General features: G+C 40.3%; 1 protein-coding gene across 1 annotated transcript; it reads left to right on the top strand.

Annotated features, from left to right (window-relative positions):
• Positions 1 to 7,162: 7,162 nt before the first annotated feature.
• LOC115126351 (tumor necrosis factor receptor superfamily member 14-like) lies at positions 7,163 to 17,932 on the top strand. Its single transcript, XM_065020920.1, has 7 exons — positions 7,163 to 7,317; positions 15,272 to 15,405; positions 15,639 to 15,738; positions 15,835 to 15,960; positions 16,092 to 16,247; positions 16,422 to 16,509; positions 16,636 to 17,932. The coding sequence occupies exons 2-7, from the start codon at positions 15,376 to 15,378 to the stop codon at positions 16,868 to 16,870; spliced, it is 735 nt and encodes a 244-aa protein (XP_064876992.1). The 5' UTR covers positions 7,163 to 7,317; positions 15,272 to 15,375; the 3' UTR covers positions 16,871 to 17,932.
• The last annotated feature ends 320 nt before the right edge of the window (positions 17,933 to 18,252 follow it).

The raw sequence follows: 18,252 nt of genomic DNA, 5'->3' as shown, positions 1-18,252 counted from the left end.
GGGTACTTTCCACTCTGCCTAACACGTTTCATAAAACAACTGCAGGGACTTTCCTAATCCTTTATCAAACTGAATGGGTGAAAACAAATACCATAATGCTTTCACCTGTCTCCTGTTCAGATCAATGACCATGAAAGAAAGGAGATAGAGGAAGCCACTGTAGACTATTGAGATGCACCCCTACAGTAGGCTGTGGCTGCCTTGTTATCAGTCTTGTGTTTCTCTCCCTCAGGAATGGCTGATCAAGGAGCTGCTCTCACTTATGACTCCACTGTCTGATGAAGTAACAAAGCCGCTTGATGACATTGGATCCTCCTCAAGAGGTCAAAGGGCAGACAAACCTCCCAGGCAGTAACATCCCAGTCTGCTTCAGTGGTCCAGAAATCAGGAGCAAACCAAGACTCAGCTGGATAGGTATGAGATAGCAAACACAGACTCAGAGCTGGATCAGTAAGAGAGTGCATTATCATAATCAACCTCAGACTCAGAGCTGGATCAGTAAGAGATAGCATTATCATAATCAACCTCAGACTCAGAGCTGGATCAGTAAGAGATAGCATTATCATAATCAAACACAGACTCAGAGCTGGATCAGTAAGAGATAGCATTATCATAATCAACCTCAGACTCAGAGCTGGATAGGTAAGAGATAGCATTATCATAATCAACCTCAGACTCAGAGCTGGATAGGTAAGAGATAGCATTATCATAATCAACCCCAGACTCAGAGCTGGATAGGTAAGAGATAGCATTATCATAATCAACCCCAGACTCCGAGCTGGAACACCTCTTGTTATACACTACACTTATGAACATAAGGTTGTCTGTGAGACAGAAGTTTTATATTTAATTCAAACCATCACAACTTAATTAACCTTCCCACAGGCAGTTAAGATGGAATATTCGAGAGCTCACCAGATTGTAGTCCTAAAAAACTGAACTAAGTTACCTCTGGTTTGTTCAGACATTCCTATGGGGAAGGAATAGGGTTTCAGGATAAACGCATAAAATAAGGTCTGAGGTTAAAACAGGCTTAGGAGATCTTATACGTTTTGTTCTATGAGCTAAAATCAGTCAGTTAACATGACCTTCATGGTTTATGAAGCGTTTGTGTGCTTTTTATGGTAACATAAATGCTTAGAAATTCACAAAAAGTGACGTTAGCTGATGATTATCTCATAGAACAAAACTCCTAAGCCTGTGTTTACCACAGACCTTATTTTAGTTTCTCTCCCTTTTTGGCTGTATGACAGTTGATTTCCTCTCAGGAACCCACATTTGTTCTTTGTTATTCTGAAAGTAATTTGTGTAGCGTGTACTTTTCCCCACTCATTCACCCCGTCTCTTTACGTAGTTTATACATATTTGATGGCCTGATTTCATCCAGACTATGTCAAATTCTGAACACAATGCCCATCCTGGCAGATCTGAACCTAATGCGAGCACAATGGCCTCTCACACTAAGTCACCTTTAAGTGCCGGGTGTAACTGAGTCCATAGATGCTCCATATCCATTACTTTGAGGGTTTTATATACATAGCATGACTAAATATGTTTATTTCTGTGTTGCACTGGCAGTCAAGAAATGGAACAGCAAGGCCACAGAACATGGCATATGCAGAGCTGTGGGAGACCACCTGAAGCATAGGTAGAGACAGGGGAATTCCCCTTTACCATGCCACCACCAAACACCTTCAACAGGCTTGGTCTGTTTGATCCATTTGTTTGTTTCAGTTTTCAGTAGTTGAATCATTTGACGTATTGTTGATTTTTTTAAATGAAGAAAAAAAAATGGATTGGTTTAAAGGTGATACTAAACTTATATACCATGCACAATTTTGTCATAGTGGAAGATATCCTGAATTTGTACCATTTTTCATTCTAAGATGGACCAAGATGTACGTAGCTTTTGCAGATATTTGTTCATTAGTTTTGCAAGAGTGTTGATTGGTCGATCATTGGGTTCATTAGTTTCTCAATATGCCATTGATTTAAAAAGTAAGAATTTGATGCAATATCCTACCCAAAATATAAGCTTGTTTTACTCCATTGTTTGCAAACAATACAATTGTAAAAAACAAAAGTCAGTTGGTTGCATAAATAATGACGATTACCAAATGTTACATGAAATATCAAAACCGAATTGAAACGCCTTTGATAAAATGTAATGGCTATAATTCACTTAATGGTAAGGCATGGAATAATGGACGTTTGAAATATGAGCAGGTGATGATTCGAGTCATGGTTATTCAGTAGTGGAATAAAGACAATTAGAACAAATGTTGTACAGAAATACTGTGTGTAAATACTGGAGTGATGTGTGATGTTAATAAAATGTCCATAGACCAAAAAACATTATACTGCGTTCATGTGTATAGGCTGCAAGTACATTGAAATTAAGTTGTTTTCAAGTCGTTGAAACTTTCAACCAAAAACCCAACGGAGATTGGACGTCGGGCATAGTCGTCTTTTCAACTACATTTTTCTAGGTGGGTATAGCCTGCTACATCTTCCATCCTCTCAGGCCAGAGGCATTTTGCTAGGTGGGTATAGCCTGCTACATCTTCCATCCTCTCAGGCCAGAGGCATTTTGCTAGGTGGGTATAGCCTGCTACATCTTCCATCCTCTCAGGCCAGAGGCATTTTGCTAGGTGGGTATAGCCTGCTACATCTTCCATCCTCTCAGGCCAGAGGCATTTTGCTAGGAGGGTATAGCCTGCTACATCTTCCATCCTCTCAGGTCAGAGGCATTTTGCTAGGTGGGTATAGCCTGCTACATCTTCCATCCTCTCAGGCCAGAGGCATTTTGCTAGGTGGGTATAGCCTGCTACATCTTCCATCCTCTCAGGCCAGAGGCATTTTGCTAGGTGGGTATAGCCTGCTACATCTTCCATCCTCTCAGGCCAGAGGCATGATGTATGAATTAATGGTTGGATCAGAATCACAGTTATAATCATTGGCCATTACAGAGAATTAGGTAAAACCACAAGTCTAAATCCTTATCTCCATCCATTACTAATTTAGCAAAGGACTGATTGAGACATGGATTCTGGAATGTCTCACTTGAAGTAACTGGCCAGTGAAATCTTACTTTTAAAAGTTCATATTCTGTTAACTCATACCAAAATAATGATGTTGACTTATCCAAAACTGGTATGTGGCCAAAGAATAAATTGGAGAGAAAAAAAATCTAAAACGCTTGCTATGATGGACGGACTATCACTGAGGATGCACTCCAGTCAATCAGCAGTCCACTTGCATTAATATTTGTAATGACCGGTATGTAACCAACCAACATTACAACATTGAAGAGCTGCTTTTAACATCCTTAATTACCAGGTTTTAGAAACTATTTCACTCAAATTCATATTCATCTGTAAATACTGGGCAGTTACTTTATGAACTAAACATGTTTATATTTCATAAAATAAACAGTAAATCAAAAATCAAATAACAAGCACTGGACAAATACAGTAAGTAAGACATTGAGGAATAAAACAAGTCCAGGACATGGTTTCATTTCAACAATAAGCAAGGTAAGACTGATGAATATAATGAAAAACAAGCAAAGATGCATACGAGTTGGACAACTCCAGTTCAACTACAAATGTACTGTACACCATGTTTACATCCATAAAGCAACCTGTTCAAAGTTGCAATAGGTGACAGTATGGAATCACATACCAAAAATGATTTGATACATAATCAATCGGTAAATCAAATGGTTTATAGTTCAAAATGTCATTGACTATAAGGGCACAAGGCGAGACCCAGATGCAGGGAATGGAGTCCAGAAAACAGGCAAAGGTCAAAACCTGGAGGACTAGTAGAAGAGAATAGAAAAGCAGGAGCACATGGAAAACACGCTGGTTGACTTGAACATACAAGACGAACTGGCACAAAGAGACAGGAAACACAGGGATAAATACACCGGGGCTAATAAGTGACACCTGGAGGGGGTGGAGACAATCACAAGGACAAGTGAAACAGATCAGGGTGTGACATTGACATAAAATACACAGCCCACTTTGCTTCAATACGACTTTGAATACATGGAAATGGTCATCAAAACAAAGAGTTTTAAGGGGTGATCCAACCAATAGAAGTTACTCATCTTTCACAACAATGTTCTTGATTTTGTAAAACAATGGCACGTCGATGATTACTTCAACACATATGATCAAGCCAAGGCGATAGTCAGCACCTTGGTGCTTTAAAACCATTTCACTGAAAGACCATTTGTGTGCACTGAGACATTCAATCTAGTAGCAATCTCAGGACCTTCTGTCATGTCATTGAGCTGTACCATCTTCCCTGGACCTATGGCTAGTCTGTCCTGGCTGAAGGATTCCAATTTAAAGTGTGTTCAGAAACTACACAGACACCTTGACTTCCACATTTGTTACTTCACAGCCTGATTCTAAAATGTATTGTGTTTTTTTCCCCTCACCAATCTACACAGTTCTTTAGACATTTTTGCAAATGTATTAAAAATTAAAAAAAATGGAAATATCACATTTACAAAAGTATTCAGACTCAGTACTATGTTGAAGCACCTTTAGAACCGATTACAGCCTTGACTCTTCTTGGGTATGACACTACGAGCTTGGCCCACCTGTATTTGGGGGGTTTCTCACACTTTCTCTGCAGATCCTCTCAAGCTCTGTCAGATTGGATGGATAGCCTTGCTGCACAGCTATTTTCAGGTCTCTTGAGAGATGTTAGATCGGGTTCAAGTCCGGAATAATCAGATACTTGTACCGAAGCCACCCCTGCGTTGTCTTGGCTGTATGCTTAGGGTCGTTGTCCTGATGGAAGGTGAACCTTTGCCCCAGTCTGACATACTGAGCAGGTTTTTATCAAGGATTTCTCTGTACTTTGCTCCGTTCGTCTTTCCCTCAATCCTGACTAGTCTCCCAGTCCCTGCTGCTAAAAAACATCCCCACAGCATGATGCTGCCACCACCATGCTTCACCGTAGGGATGGTGCCAGGTTTCCTCCAGACGTGACGCTTGGCATTCTGGCCTAAGAGTTCAATCTTGGTTTCATCTAGACCAGGTCATTGTCTGAGAATCCTATAGGTGCCTTTTGGCAAACTCCAAACGGGCTGTCATGTGCCTTTTACTGAGGAGTGGCTTCTGTCTGGCCACTCTACCATAAAGTCCTGATTGGTGCAGAGATGGTTGACCTTCTGGAAGGTTCTCCCAGAGGAACTCTGGAGCTCTGCCAGAGTGACCATCGGGTTCTTGGTCACCTCCCTGACCATGGCCCTTCTCCGCCGATTGCTCAGTTTGTCAGCCAGCTCTAAGAAGAGTCTTGGTGGTTCCCAACTTCTTCCACTTAAGAATGATGGATGCCACTTTGTTCTTCGGGATTTTCAATGCTGCAGAATTGTTTTGGAACACTTCCCCAGATCTGTGCCTCGACACAATCCTGTCTCTGAGCTTTAAGGACAATTCATTCGACCTCATGGCTTGGTTTTTGCTCTGACATGCACTGTCAACTGTGGGACCTTATATAGACAGGTGTGTGCCTTTCCAAATCCTGTCTAATCAATTGAATTTACTACAGGTGGACTCCAATCAAGTTGTAGAAACATCTCATGGATGATCAATGGAAACAGGATGCACCTGAGCTAATGTCTCATAGCAAAGATTTTGCATACTTATGTAAATCAGGTATTTCTCTATATCATGGTTAAAACATTTGTAAACATTCCTACAAACCTGTTTTCGCTTTGTTATTATGGGCTATTGTGTGCAGATTGATAAGGATTTTTATTTATTTTATCCATTTTAGAATAAGGCTGTAACGTAACAAAATGTGGAAAAAGGGAAGGGGTCTGAATACTTTCCCAGTGCACTGTATACATTGTGTTTCCACTAGTTACCCCAGCCACAAAGCTATAGCATAGAAATTCATGAAAACATTAACTTTTTGGTCTTAATTTAACGTTAGGTTTAGGCATTGGGTTAGCAGTACTGTTAAGGTTAGGTTTAAAATCACATTTAAAACACATAAATGTTTTAAATAGGCGAGGTTAATGACTTTGTGGCTGTGGTAACTAGTGACGACCGGTGTTAACTTTCTCATACAATTATTTTAATTTGAAAAAGGAAATCAGCTGTTTTAAACAAATAAGTACATAGGCGACTGCTGCGTGTCATGGGATTAGATCATCTCCCTAAACAAGTGAAAGTGATAGCATTGGCGACTTCGACATGTCATGGGGTAAGTGTATTTTGCAATTCAGCTGTCAATATGTAGCCACGGCTTGTATATGGTGGGACAGATGGAGGTATTTGGGAAGTTCCTCTGAGTACCAGCTCATGTGGGAGTAGAGGGGAACGAGGAAGTGGATGTTATCGCCAAGCAGGCTCTTAAACATCCTAATGTTGACATGGAATTGTCAATCAGTAAAGCAGAAGCCAAGGGGTTGAAAACAAATGACAGGAGTTGTGTATTAAGGAGGGAAAGTGAAGACACCTGTATCATATATAGGAAAAAAGTGGGGGCAGGGAGGTCCTCAGGCTGAGAGAGAAGGGTCACGAACCGGCTCAAAGCCCCGTAACAAAAGGGAGACAACGTGGAGATTTAATTTATTTTTACCTTTATTTAACCAGGCAAGTCAGTTAAGAACAAATTCTTATTTTCAATGATGGCCTAAGAACAGGGGGTTAACTGCCTGTTCAGGGGGAGAATAACAGATTTGTACCTTGTCAGCTCGTGGGTTTGAACTTGCAACCTTCCGGTTACTAGGCCAACGCTCTAACCACTAGGCTACCCTGCCACCGCAATAAGAGAAGGAGATAGAAAACATATTTATTAAATAAGTAACTAAGTACAATATACAATGGTGCGTGTAATCAGTAGTGTAAGTGAGTGTTTTGCATGCATGAATGTGATAATGCAGGGTGTTGAAAGGTGCCAAAGCAAACAACCAAAAGGCCACCAAGATACACAACACAATCTGTAAAGGTGTCTGCATGGAGAGAGTCTCTTCCATGAATCTGGAAGAGGTGTATTTATCCTGGGACACACCTGGCCCAGGTGTTTCCCATGTAGCTGACGACCCTCCCAACTCCGCCCACCGGCATCCTAATAAGGAAACAAGAACAAAGAGAGAATACGGCAGACAGAGTGGGAGGGTCGTCACAGAAGGGAGGAAAGTGTAGTCACAAGGCTACGACTGGGACACACAAGGCTCAACAGTACATATAAATTGGAGGGAAAACATCAGACTGGGAGGTGTGATCATTGTCAGGAGGTGAAGGAGACAGTGGAACACGTTCTATTTCAGTGCTAGAAATATGGGAGGTAAATGGAGCGATTGTTATTAGATTTGAGCAGTAATGGGGTTGGAGAGACAGAATTACGTGAACTGCTGGGGAAATCTTCAGGGAGGTAGTATTTAATTATGTATTTAGCTTCATTGGTGAGATGAAAATATTGGGTAGGATTCATGGTTTCTGGGGTACTTCTAAGAGAGCAATGGAGCATGCGGCTTATTGGCTGAGTCACGTGAGTGAGAGGAGACATTGTTGTTATAGCCTTGTGTCAATTATTATGCAATTATTAATGGCCATGTTAAGTTAATTAAATTGGAAGTTATCAATGCTCTATCAGTATTTAGAACACCATAGGTTGAAGGTAACAGTCAGATTAGGCAACAGGTAAAACAAACAACAGCAAATTAACACGGTCTGTTGTTGACAAGCATATTCAGTTCACATACATTCATATTCATACTTAATTCAGTGATTGAAATTATGACCCCATCCTCAGTAACCAATTCCAGGAGGCTATTGGGGAACACAATTACTTCTTACTTCGAAATTGACAAACTATTCATGTTGAATAAATGAGTCTGTTAATTTGAACTAAGCAAGCTGCTAAATCTTCCAGTTTACATCTTGCCTACATTTTGCCCAGGCTACTGTAGACTATCTGAAGATGTAGTCCTATCAGGGGCTATATGCTACCTGCATCTATCTAAGCAAACCATGGCAACGTTGAATTACAATCATAAACCTAAGCCTTTTAAAATGACAAGCCAATCTCGCAAATGGGCCATTTATAGCTGTTTGTAGTTGTAGTATCGGTGATCAGCTCTGTCTATGTTAGTTACTATGCTGTTACTAAGCAGTAATTTATCACAGCAGTGTTACGACACCTAATATAAAGTGCACATGCTGCTATTGGCCCGGGGGCTGAAGGTCACAAGATGTTTTTACTAAAGACACTAAACTGTACTCCTGTTTCCTGCCTGGTGATATTCTCCAAAACACAAATATTACAGTTGTCTTAACATCTGGCTCATAATAATGGCACAATTGCCAGAAAATAGCTTAAAAGATTTAAAAAAATATTAGTCCAAGTGTTTCTTGCTAAGAGATTTCGAGATCCTCTGTCCAACTTTCATCACTCAAAATCTCCTGTCAGATTTATATATAATTATGCACAAAAGGGATTTATTTACAATTATAAACCGGGTTCAAGCCCTGAATGCTGACTGTCTGAAATCCGTTGTATATCAGACTATATACCATGGGTATGACAAATGTATTTACGTTGGTAAACAGTTTATAATATCAATAAGGCACCCAGGTACTGGGTCATCATGCTAAAGAACAGCCCTTAGCCATGGTATATTGGATAAATACCATACCCCCTCATGCAGTATTGATTAATTATAGCTGTCAAACAAGTTTAACCAACATCCATTGATGGAAAATGATCTGGCAAATTTAATAAGTGCAAATTATATTTTCTCATGCGACATATTCAAATCAGTTTATTACGTCTTTTCATCGTGTTATTATTTTGATGAAAACCCAATTTTGCGTCTAACGTAATTACAAGTTCTGCCGATATTCCTTTGTAATTTGCTCGATAACGTTATGGTGAAAATTTTTTGTTTATTGTATAAATGTGGCAGCACTTGCTGTGAGGTGAAACAATGGGCATGTTTTCAGGCCTCTTGGGCATGTTTTGAGTGGCCATTGGTCTGGAAATGTTTGTGCCCCTCTGTCTCAATAAATAGTACCAACTAACCAGTCTCAACGTTGGCATTGAGGCGACTACGGGATACTGGCTTTCTAGGCAGAGTTCCTCTGACCAGTGTCTGTGTTTTTTTTTTTGCCCGTCTTAATCTTTTATTTTTATTGGCCAGTCTGAGATATGGTTCAGGCCAGCATCCCGGAGTCGCCTCTTCACTGTTGACATTGAGACTGGTGATTTGCGAGAACTAATTAATGAAGCTGCCAGTTGAGGACTTGTGAGGCGTTTCTCAAACTAGACACTCTAATGTACTTGTCCTCTTGCTCAGTTGTGCACCGGGGCCTCCCACTCCTCTTTCTGTTCTGGTTAGAGCCAGTTTGCGCTGTTCTGTGAAGGGAGCAGTAAACAGCATTGTATGAGATCTTGAGTTTCTTGGCAATTTCTTGCATGGAATAGCCTTAATTTCAGAAGAAAGTTTCAGAAGAAAGTTATTTGTTTCTGGCCATTTTGAGCCTGTAATCGAACCCACAAATGCTGATACTCCAGATGCGTAACTAGTCTAAAGAAGGACAGTTTTATTGCTTCTTTAATCAGAACAATAGTTTTCAGCTGTGCTATTATAATTGCAAAACGGTTTTCTAATGATCAATTAGCCTTTAAAATGATAAACTTGGATTAGGTAACACAACATGCCATTGGAACACAGGAGTGAGGGTTGCTGATAACGGGCCTCTGTACGCCTATGTAGATATTCCATACAAAATCAGCCATTTACAGCTACAATAGTCGTTTACAACATTAACAATATCTACACTGTATTTCTGATCAATTTAATGTTATTTTAATGGACCCTTTTTTTGCTTTTATTTCAAAAACAAGGACATTTCTAAGTGATCCCAAACTTTTGAACGGTAGTGTAGATGGAGCCCCATCTGTGCAAAAGCCCACCATTCGATCCCATGAAATCAGTTTTCGTCAATATAGCCACACAGCACATCCCCTGTGCCGTTTCACGCTCAGGAATCGTGAGACAGAACAATATGTCATTGTGAATAGCATCCCCCGAAATGTATAGCGAACAAAAATCAATGCATTGGCAACTCGGGCCTCATAGCCAACATCCATTTGGAGAGCGTAAGCTGGGGAGTTTTTTGTCGTTCAGTCAGTTTCCTCTTGATTGCCTAATAGCATAAATTCTTCACTTCACTTCATTCTTCACTGACAAAGGTATTGATGTCAATTTCTGTGCCTCTGCCTCCCCTCACATTGTTTTCACCATATCAATTGTAATATCAGTCTCTGCAATAGTGTGTGGTTTCATAATGTAACGGGTCTAGAGATTCACCGTAGTAATGATTCAAGTGTAACGGTCAAGTGCGGCCTTTTTCCATGATATTAGGGCGCTCTCTGGTTGAATTTTTATCTTTTGGATTCAAATCATTTTAATTCTGATTTTTAAGGTCAACCACATTACAATCATTTTGAGATACAAAGACAAAATATATATTGATTTTAATTTTTTTGGGGGGGGTTTATGAAATTCTCCCGCGACCCCATTTTAATATCAGGCAAACCCACATGGGGTCACGACCCCTAGTTTAGGGACTCCAGACTCCACACAGACACACAGTGTGCACATGCTGCTCCAGAGCCAGTACTGTTCTAGCTTCACACAAGCATAAGTCAAAACTTTGTTCATTTGTCAATTGTCAAAACTCACCAAATATACCTATATACACTGAACAAAATCATAAATGCAATATGTAAAGTGTTAGTCCCATGTCTCATGAGCTGAAATAAAAATCCCAGACATTTTTCAAACGCACAAACAGCTTATTTCTCACAAATTTGTTTATATCCCGGTTATAGAGCATTTTATCCTTTGTCAAGATACAGTAATCTATCCACCTGATAAGTGTGGCTTATCAAGAAGCTGATTAAACAGCACAATCATTACACAGGTGCACCTTGTGCTGGGGAAAATAATAGGCCGCTCTAAAATGTGCAGTATTGTCACACAACACAATGCCACAGATATCTCAAGTTTTGAGGGAGGGTGCAATTGTCATGATGACTGCAGGAATGTCCACCAGAGCTGTTGCCAGATAACTACATTTTCATTTGCCTACCATAAGCCGCCTCCAATGTTTTTGAGAATTTGACAGTACGTCCAACCGGCCTCACAACTGCAGACCATGCCAGCCCAGGGCCTCCACGTCTGGGGTGCTGGGGAGTGTTTATGTCTGTAATAAAGCCCCTTTTTGGGGAAAAACACATATTTAAATGTAAATATTTATTTATTTTTCTCCCCAGTTTCGGGGTATCCAATTGGTAGTAACAGTCCTGTCCCATTGTAGCAACTCCTGTACGGATTCGGGAGAGGCGAAGGTCGAGAGCCGCGCGTCCTCACAAACACAACCCAGCCAAGCAGCACTGTTTCTTGACACAATGTCCGCTTAACCCAGAAGCCAGCCACACCAATGTGTTGGAGGAAACACCGTACACCTGGCAACCGTGTCAGTGTGCATTGTGCCCGGCCCGCCACAGGAGTCAGTAGTGAGCGATAGGACAGGATATCCCTGCCGGTCAAACCCTCCCCTAACCTGGACAACGCTGGGCCAATTGTGCACCGCCCCATGTGTCTCCCGGTTGCAGCCGGCTGCGACAGAGACTGGACTCAAACCAGGTTCTCCAGTGGCACAGCTAGCATTGCAATGCAGTGCCTTAGACCACTGTACCACTCGGGAGGCCCGAAAAACTAATTCTAATTCGCTTCCTGTTCTTTGACTCCCGCTGGACCGAAGACAATGCAAAGTTTGAAAAATGTCAAAGTATGTGAAGTCCATCTCGCAACGGCGCCTTTGACCACAAGGGGGCTTTGCTATTCCACTCCATTGTGATTGTGAACGTCCCCATTGAAATGCGTTATATCCGGCTCAATTTAACGGAGTGCTTATGGGTAGTTATATAACAAAATGAAAATAAATATATATATATAATTTGCAGAGAACCTCGTTTATCACAAGGCAGCATTTGATTCTATTTGATATTTTGGATGAAAACATTCTAGAACGGGGTGGGCAACTTTGATGGGGGTGGGGGCCACAAAATCTGATAATGAGGCCGCAGTTGCTCGCAGCTCTGTGTACCTACATCCATACCACGCCTCCCCCTCCCATATATTTTTTTAAACGTTTGAGTTAATTTCGTGCAATTCTAATTTAGATATGGGGTGTACAGAACATGCTGCAATTCAGAACAGGTTTGCTGCAATTCTACACATTTTGCCATGGGGCAGAGAGCAAAATGAGCTGTTTTACATCTAATTTCCTGCAATTCTACACATTTTGACATAGGGTGGAGAGAAATGTTTGCAGTTTTGTATATGATATCTGAGTGAGACTGACCAACCAAATCATTGGGAGCCCCCCTGGCCGGAAGAATATTGTTGAATATCTCTGCCATAGCCCTTCTAAGGACAGCCTTTCCACTCCCTATTTAATCTTCTACTTGTGACTGACAGGGATTGAACCAGGTCTCCTACATGTCACAAGAATGTGTTAGCCCACTTAGGGCTAACAAAAAGCCCATAGGGATGATTTGAGGAAGCTAATGCAAGATTTTTTAAAATTTTATTTAACCAGGTAGGCCAGCTGAGAACAAGTTCTCATTTACAACTGCGTCCTGGCCAAGACAAAAACAACAGAGTTACACATGGGATAAACAAACGTACAGTCTGTATACAGTGTGTCTGTCACGGTCTTCCTCCTCTTCATCTGAAGAGGAGAGGCGAGAAGGATCGGAGGACCAAAATGCAGCGTGGTATGTGTTCATGATGAAATTTAATAAAGAAAACACTGAACACTGAAACACACTATACAAAACAATAAACAAATAATGACCGTGACGCTAAACGAGAACTGTGATGACACAAGCAATCAACATAGACAATCACCCACAAACAAACAGTGAAACCCAGGCTACCTAAGTATGATTCTCAATCAGAGACAACTAATGACACCTGCCTCTGATTGAGAACCATACTAGGCCGAAACATACAAATCCCCAAATCATAGAAAAACAAACATAGACTGCCCACCCCAACTCACGCCCTGACCATACTAAATAAATACAAAACAAAGGAAATAAAGGTCAGAACGTGACAGTGTCGAAATGAAGTAAGGAGGTAAGGCAATAAATAGGCCAATAGTGGCAAAGTAATTACAGATTAGCAATTTACACTGGAGGGATGGATGTGCAGATGAGGATGTGCAAGTAGAGATAATAAAACTGTCTTCAATGCCTCGTAACAAAATAGTTAGAAGAAAATAAATTAAGAAATCGCTAAAAGCTTCTGTTTACCTAAGAGAGCACTTTCTTCTATCAGCTCTCCTCTACCTGTCCTGGCTGGCAAAGTACCAGGATGTTGTCTGAATTTTAAAACTGATTCTGAATGCATCTGAGAAGTTGAATATATGAAACATTTGTCAACTTGAAATGATAGTTCTGTAAACTTGATACACAGACTATTAATGCAAAATGTACCATATTGAACCTTAATTTATCAATATGGCAATTGAATATTTAATGTTAAAGCTGAATGCAGTACAGGACTGGAGAAAGCAGGACTTCCCTTCATGTAAACCCACTCATACTATACATGAATATTCACATGCTATGTGCCACTATCATAGAGAAGAGAGAAGTAGCAGGCAGTACTGTGTTCAAGGGTTAGAATAGAGGACAGTGACACCTGCTTTGTTCAGTCTCAAATTCAACTTCATATCATCAGTGAAAAATACACTATATAATCAAAAGTATGAGTGGATCCAGCTATTTCAGCCACACCCGCTGCTGACAGGTGTATAAAATCAAGCACACAGCCAGAGATAAAACATTGGCAGTAGAATAGATTGCAAACCAGGGCTAATCGCCCAACATCAGTGCCTTACCTCACTAATGCTCGTGACTTAATGGAAGCTAGTCCCCACAGCAATATTCCAACATTAGTGGAAAGCCTTCCCAAAAGAGTAGAGGTTGTTATAGCAGCAAAGGTGGACCAACTCCATATTAATGATCATGATTTTGGAATGAGATGATCGAGGTGTAGTTGTCCACATACTTTTGGTCATGTAGTGTACTTTTTGTTTGGTTTTGTCCATCATGAAACACTCCAGCACATTGGCAATCTTGATGCTTCCAACAATTAAATGAATGTGTGCAGTGTGTAGAGTAATTATTTATTCTAAACTTGGAGTTTTTTTATTGTTGACTTTTATTCCATCAACCTGGTAATACATGGTGAGTATTCTAGTTGTCCATCAGTCCAGGTAATAATTAAATGAGGGTATTTTATTAACCTGGTAGCACATGGTGAGTATTCTAGTTGTCCATCAGTCCAGGTAATAATTAAATGAGGGTATTTTATTAACCTGGTAGCACATGGTGAGTATTCTAGTTGTCCATCAGTCCAGGTAATAATTAAATGAGGGTATTATATTAACCTGGTAGCACATGGTGAGTATTCTAGTTGTCCATCAGTCCAGGTAATAATTAAATGAGGGTATTTTATTAACCTGGTAGCACATGGTGAGTTTTCTAGTTGTCCATCAGTCCAGGTAATAATTAAATGAGGGTATTTTATTAACCTGGTAGCACATGGTGAGTATTCTAGTTGTCCAGCTGTCCAGGTAATAATTAAATGAGGGTATTTTATTAACCTGGTAGCACATGGTGAGTATTCTAGTTGTCCAGCTGTCCAGGTAATAATTAAATGAGGGTATTTTATTAACCTGGTAGCACATGGTGAGTATTCTAGTTGTCCATCAGTCCAGGTAATAATTAAATGAGGGTATTTTATTAACCTGGTAGCACATGGTGAGTATTCTAGTTGTCCAGCTGTCCAGGTAATAATTAAATGAGGGTATTTTATTAACCTGGTAGCACATGGTGAGTATTCTAGTTGTCCATCAGTCCAGGTAATAATTAAATGAGGGTATTTTATTAACCTGGTAGCACATGGTGAGTTTTCTAGTTGTCCAGCTGTCCAGGTAATAATTAAATGAGGGTATTTTATAAACCTGCCAGACACTGTTTTAACTTGCAAACAGAGTTTTTGATGAGGCACATTCTATTATTCTTGTTAACCAGTTGTATATCCACCTCGCATGTCTATTTTACGACAACATTTTTGACTATTTCTGTTAAGCACTCATAGATCCACTAATATTCCAATTACTCTTGTAATTAATCTCTCTCTCTGATTCCTAAGGTTTCAATGAAGTCTCCAGTCAGTTCATTATACTTCATCATTCCTAAGAAATTTACAAATCTGGTGTGTGGGTTTTCCAGTGACTTGGTGAGGATTGAGGAACCATGGCACAGTTTGAAAGCTTGATATGGACTGTAAGTGAAACATTTCTGATTTGCACATTTTGTAGTTTGGCATGTTTCACAGAAATATTCCTGACAACACAGTACTTTCAAGTCATTTACACCAATGGGGTGCCACCACTCACAAAATACTGTTTAAAATGGTCCTACATGATTACAATAACTATATTTGAAATGTTAATATTTTGATTAGAATTAGTTAGCTCTGTTTCATTTTTTTTGCTATTTCTTTTCTCTACAACCAGATACCTATTATGTTGGTGCTTGTAAGCATTGGATGCTGTATTGCATGTGGTAGAGCTGAGTACAGAAAAGGGGATGAATGTTGTCCCATGTGTTCACCAGGTAAGGACCCTCTCTTTACATCATATGAATCACCAGACATTAATACATCATCAACACTAACAGAAAAACATGACATTGTGATTCTCTCTTCCCCAGGAAATCATGTACATAAGCATTGTACTGAATTCACCAGCACCAGCTGTGTGCCCTGTGTTGATTCTACATTCCTTGATGAGCCCAATGGTCTCATAAAATGCAAAGTGTGTACCAACTGTGATCCAGGTAAGAGAGGTGCTGTGTGTCTGTACTGAAACCCTGACACAAACACGGATATGTTAGTCTGTGTTGTTATGCTATGAGGATATGTCAGTAGTAATCTGCATCAGATAATAGATGCCATGTTTTCTCTCTAGGTTTGGGTTTGAAGGTAAAGCAGTCATGTAGACCTTCATCAGACACTGTCTGTGGAACACTGGAGGGGTTCTACTGTCTAGACCCAACTAAGGATGGTTGTAGAGCAGCCCAGAGACACAGCAGCTGTAAACCTGGTCAATACATCAGTCACACAGGTTTGCCTCCTTTCAAGTATTCAACATTATTTTGTCATGATTTTTAGTGTGAGTACATCTATAAACAGAGAGTACATGGGGAAAGTTTAAGTACAATGTTTACAAGTTTGTTTTGGGAAGTCTACTTTTTTAATAATTTAAATGTACAGTATGTTTAAACCTCCATTTATGCAGGAACAACATCTACAGATACTGTGTGTTCTGACTGTACCGGTGATACCTATTCAGATGGATCATTAGCAGCCTGCCAGTCACACACTGGGTAAGTGAGGCTTACACAAATAGTTTTTACCCTAAATACAAATTTACCGAACACAAATCTAAAACTGAAAGGTGTATCACCAAGTTATAAATGAATCATTCATGGCCAGTATTTCTCTGTTTATAGATGTGAATCCTTGGGACTTCAGGAAATTAAACCAGGATCTCCTTGGTCGGATTCAGAGTGTGGACCACAACTATCCCATTCCACAGCTAGAAGCAGAATTGGTGCTGTTGCATCCATGACAGTTGTCATGATATTAGCTGGAGCTGTTTTCTTATTATTCATAATAGTGAGAAGAAATGTCTGCATTTTATCTGTTTCTATTGCGTCGGTAAATTATTGTTTAGTGTGTGTGTGAGAATAATTGTTTAGTGTTTGTGTGTGAGTATGAGTGAGTCAGAGAGAGGAGCGTCAAGTAACCTAGCGGGACGGCAGGTAACCTAGCAGTTAGGAGTGCTGTGCCAGTAACCGAATGGTCGCTGGTCGCTGGTTCGAATCCCTAAGTAGACTACCTATTAACACGAATAGCATCTGCTAAATTATTTAAATGTTACAAATTTGAGAGTGCGTGTGTGCATCTATCACTCCAGTGTTTAATTGCTAAATTTGAATTATCTTACCTCATTTGCACACACTGTATATAGACTTTTCTATTGTGTTATTGACTGTATGTTTATTCCATGTGTGACTCTGTGTTGTTGTTTGTGTCGCACTGCTTTGCTTTATCTTGGCCAGGTCCCAGTTGTGAATGAGAACTTGTTCTCAACTGGCCTACCTGGTTAAATAAAGGTGAAATAAGAAAATAGGAATCATCGTCAATCTACACACAATACCCCATAATGGCATACAAAAACAGGATTTAAGATATTTTAGCAAATGTATTATAAAAACTACAGAAATACCTTATTTACATAAGTAGTCAGAGCTCAGGTGCATCTTGTTTCCATTGATCATCCTTCATGTTTATACAACTTGATTGGTAAATTCTGTGGTAAATTCAATTGATTGGACATGATTTGGAAAGACACACACCTATCTATATAAGGTCCCACAGTTGATAGTGCATGTCAGAGGAAGAAGCTGATTAAACAGCATACTCATTACACAGGTGCACCTTGTGCTGGGGACATTAAAAGGCCGCTCTAAAATGTGCAGTTTTGTCACACAACACAATGCCACGGATATCTCAAGTTTTGAGGAAGTGTGCAATTGTCATGATGACTGCAGGAATGTCCACCAGAGCTGTTGCCAGATAACTACATTTTCATTTGTCTACCATAAGCCACCTCCAATGTTGTTTTAGAGAATTTGGCCTCACACCTGTAGACCACGTGTAACCATGCCAGCCCAGGGCCTCCACATCCGGGGTGCTGGGAAGTATTTGTCTGTAATAAAGCCCCTTTTTAGGGAAAAACTCATATTTAAATGTATTTTTTTTTCTCCCAATTTTGTGGTATTCAATTGGTAATAATAGTCCTGTCCCATCGTAGCAACTCCCGTACGGACATGGGAGAGGTGAAGGTCATGAGCCGTGCATCCTCCGAAACACAACCCAGCCAAGCCGCACTGCTTCTGTGGCACAGCCACTGGAGAATTGCGATGCAGTGCCTTAGACCACTGCGCCACTCGGGAGGCCCAAAAAACTCATTCTAATTGGCTTCCTGTTCTTTGACGGACTCTGGCTGGTCTGAAGACAACGCAAAGTTTGAAAAATGCGGCGCCTTCAACTGCAAGGGGGCT

Source organism: Oncorhynchus nerka, linkage group LG7, assembly GCF_034236695.1.
Source record: "Oncorhynchus nerka isolate Pitt River linkage group LG7, Oner_Uvic_2.0, whole genome shotgun sequence".
Classification (NCBI taxonomy): Eukaryota; Metazoa; Chordata; class Actinopteri; order Salmoniformes; family Salmonidae; genus Oncorhynchus; species Oncorhynchus nerka.
This window is presented reverse-complemented; position numbering and strand designations above follow the sequence as displayed.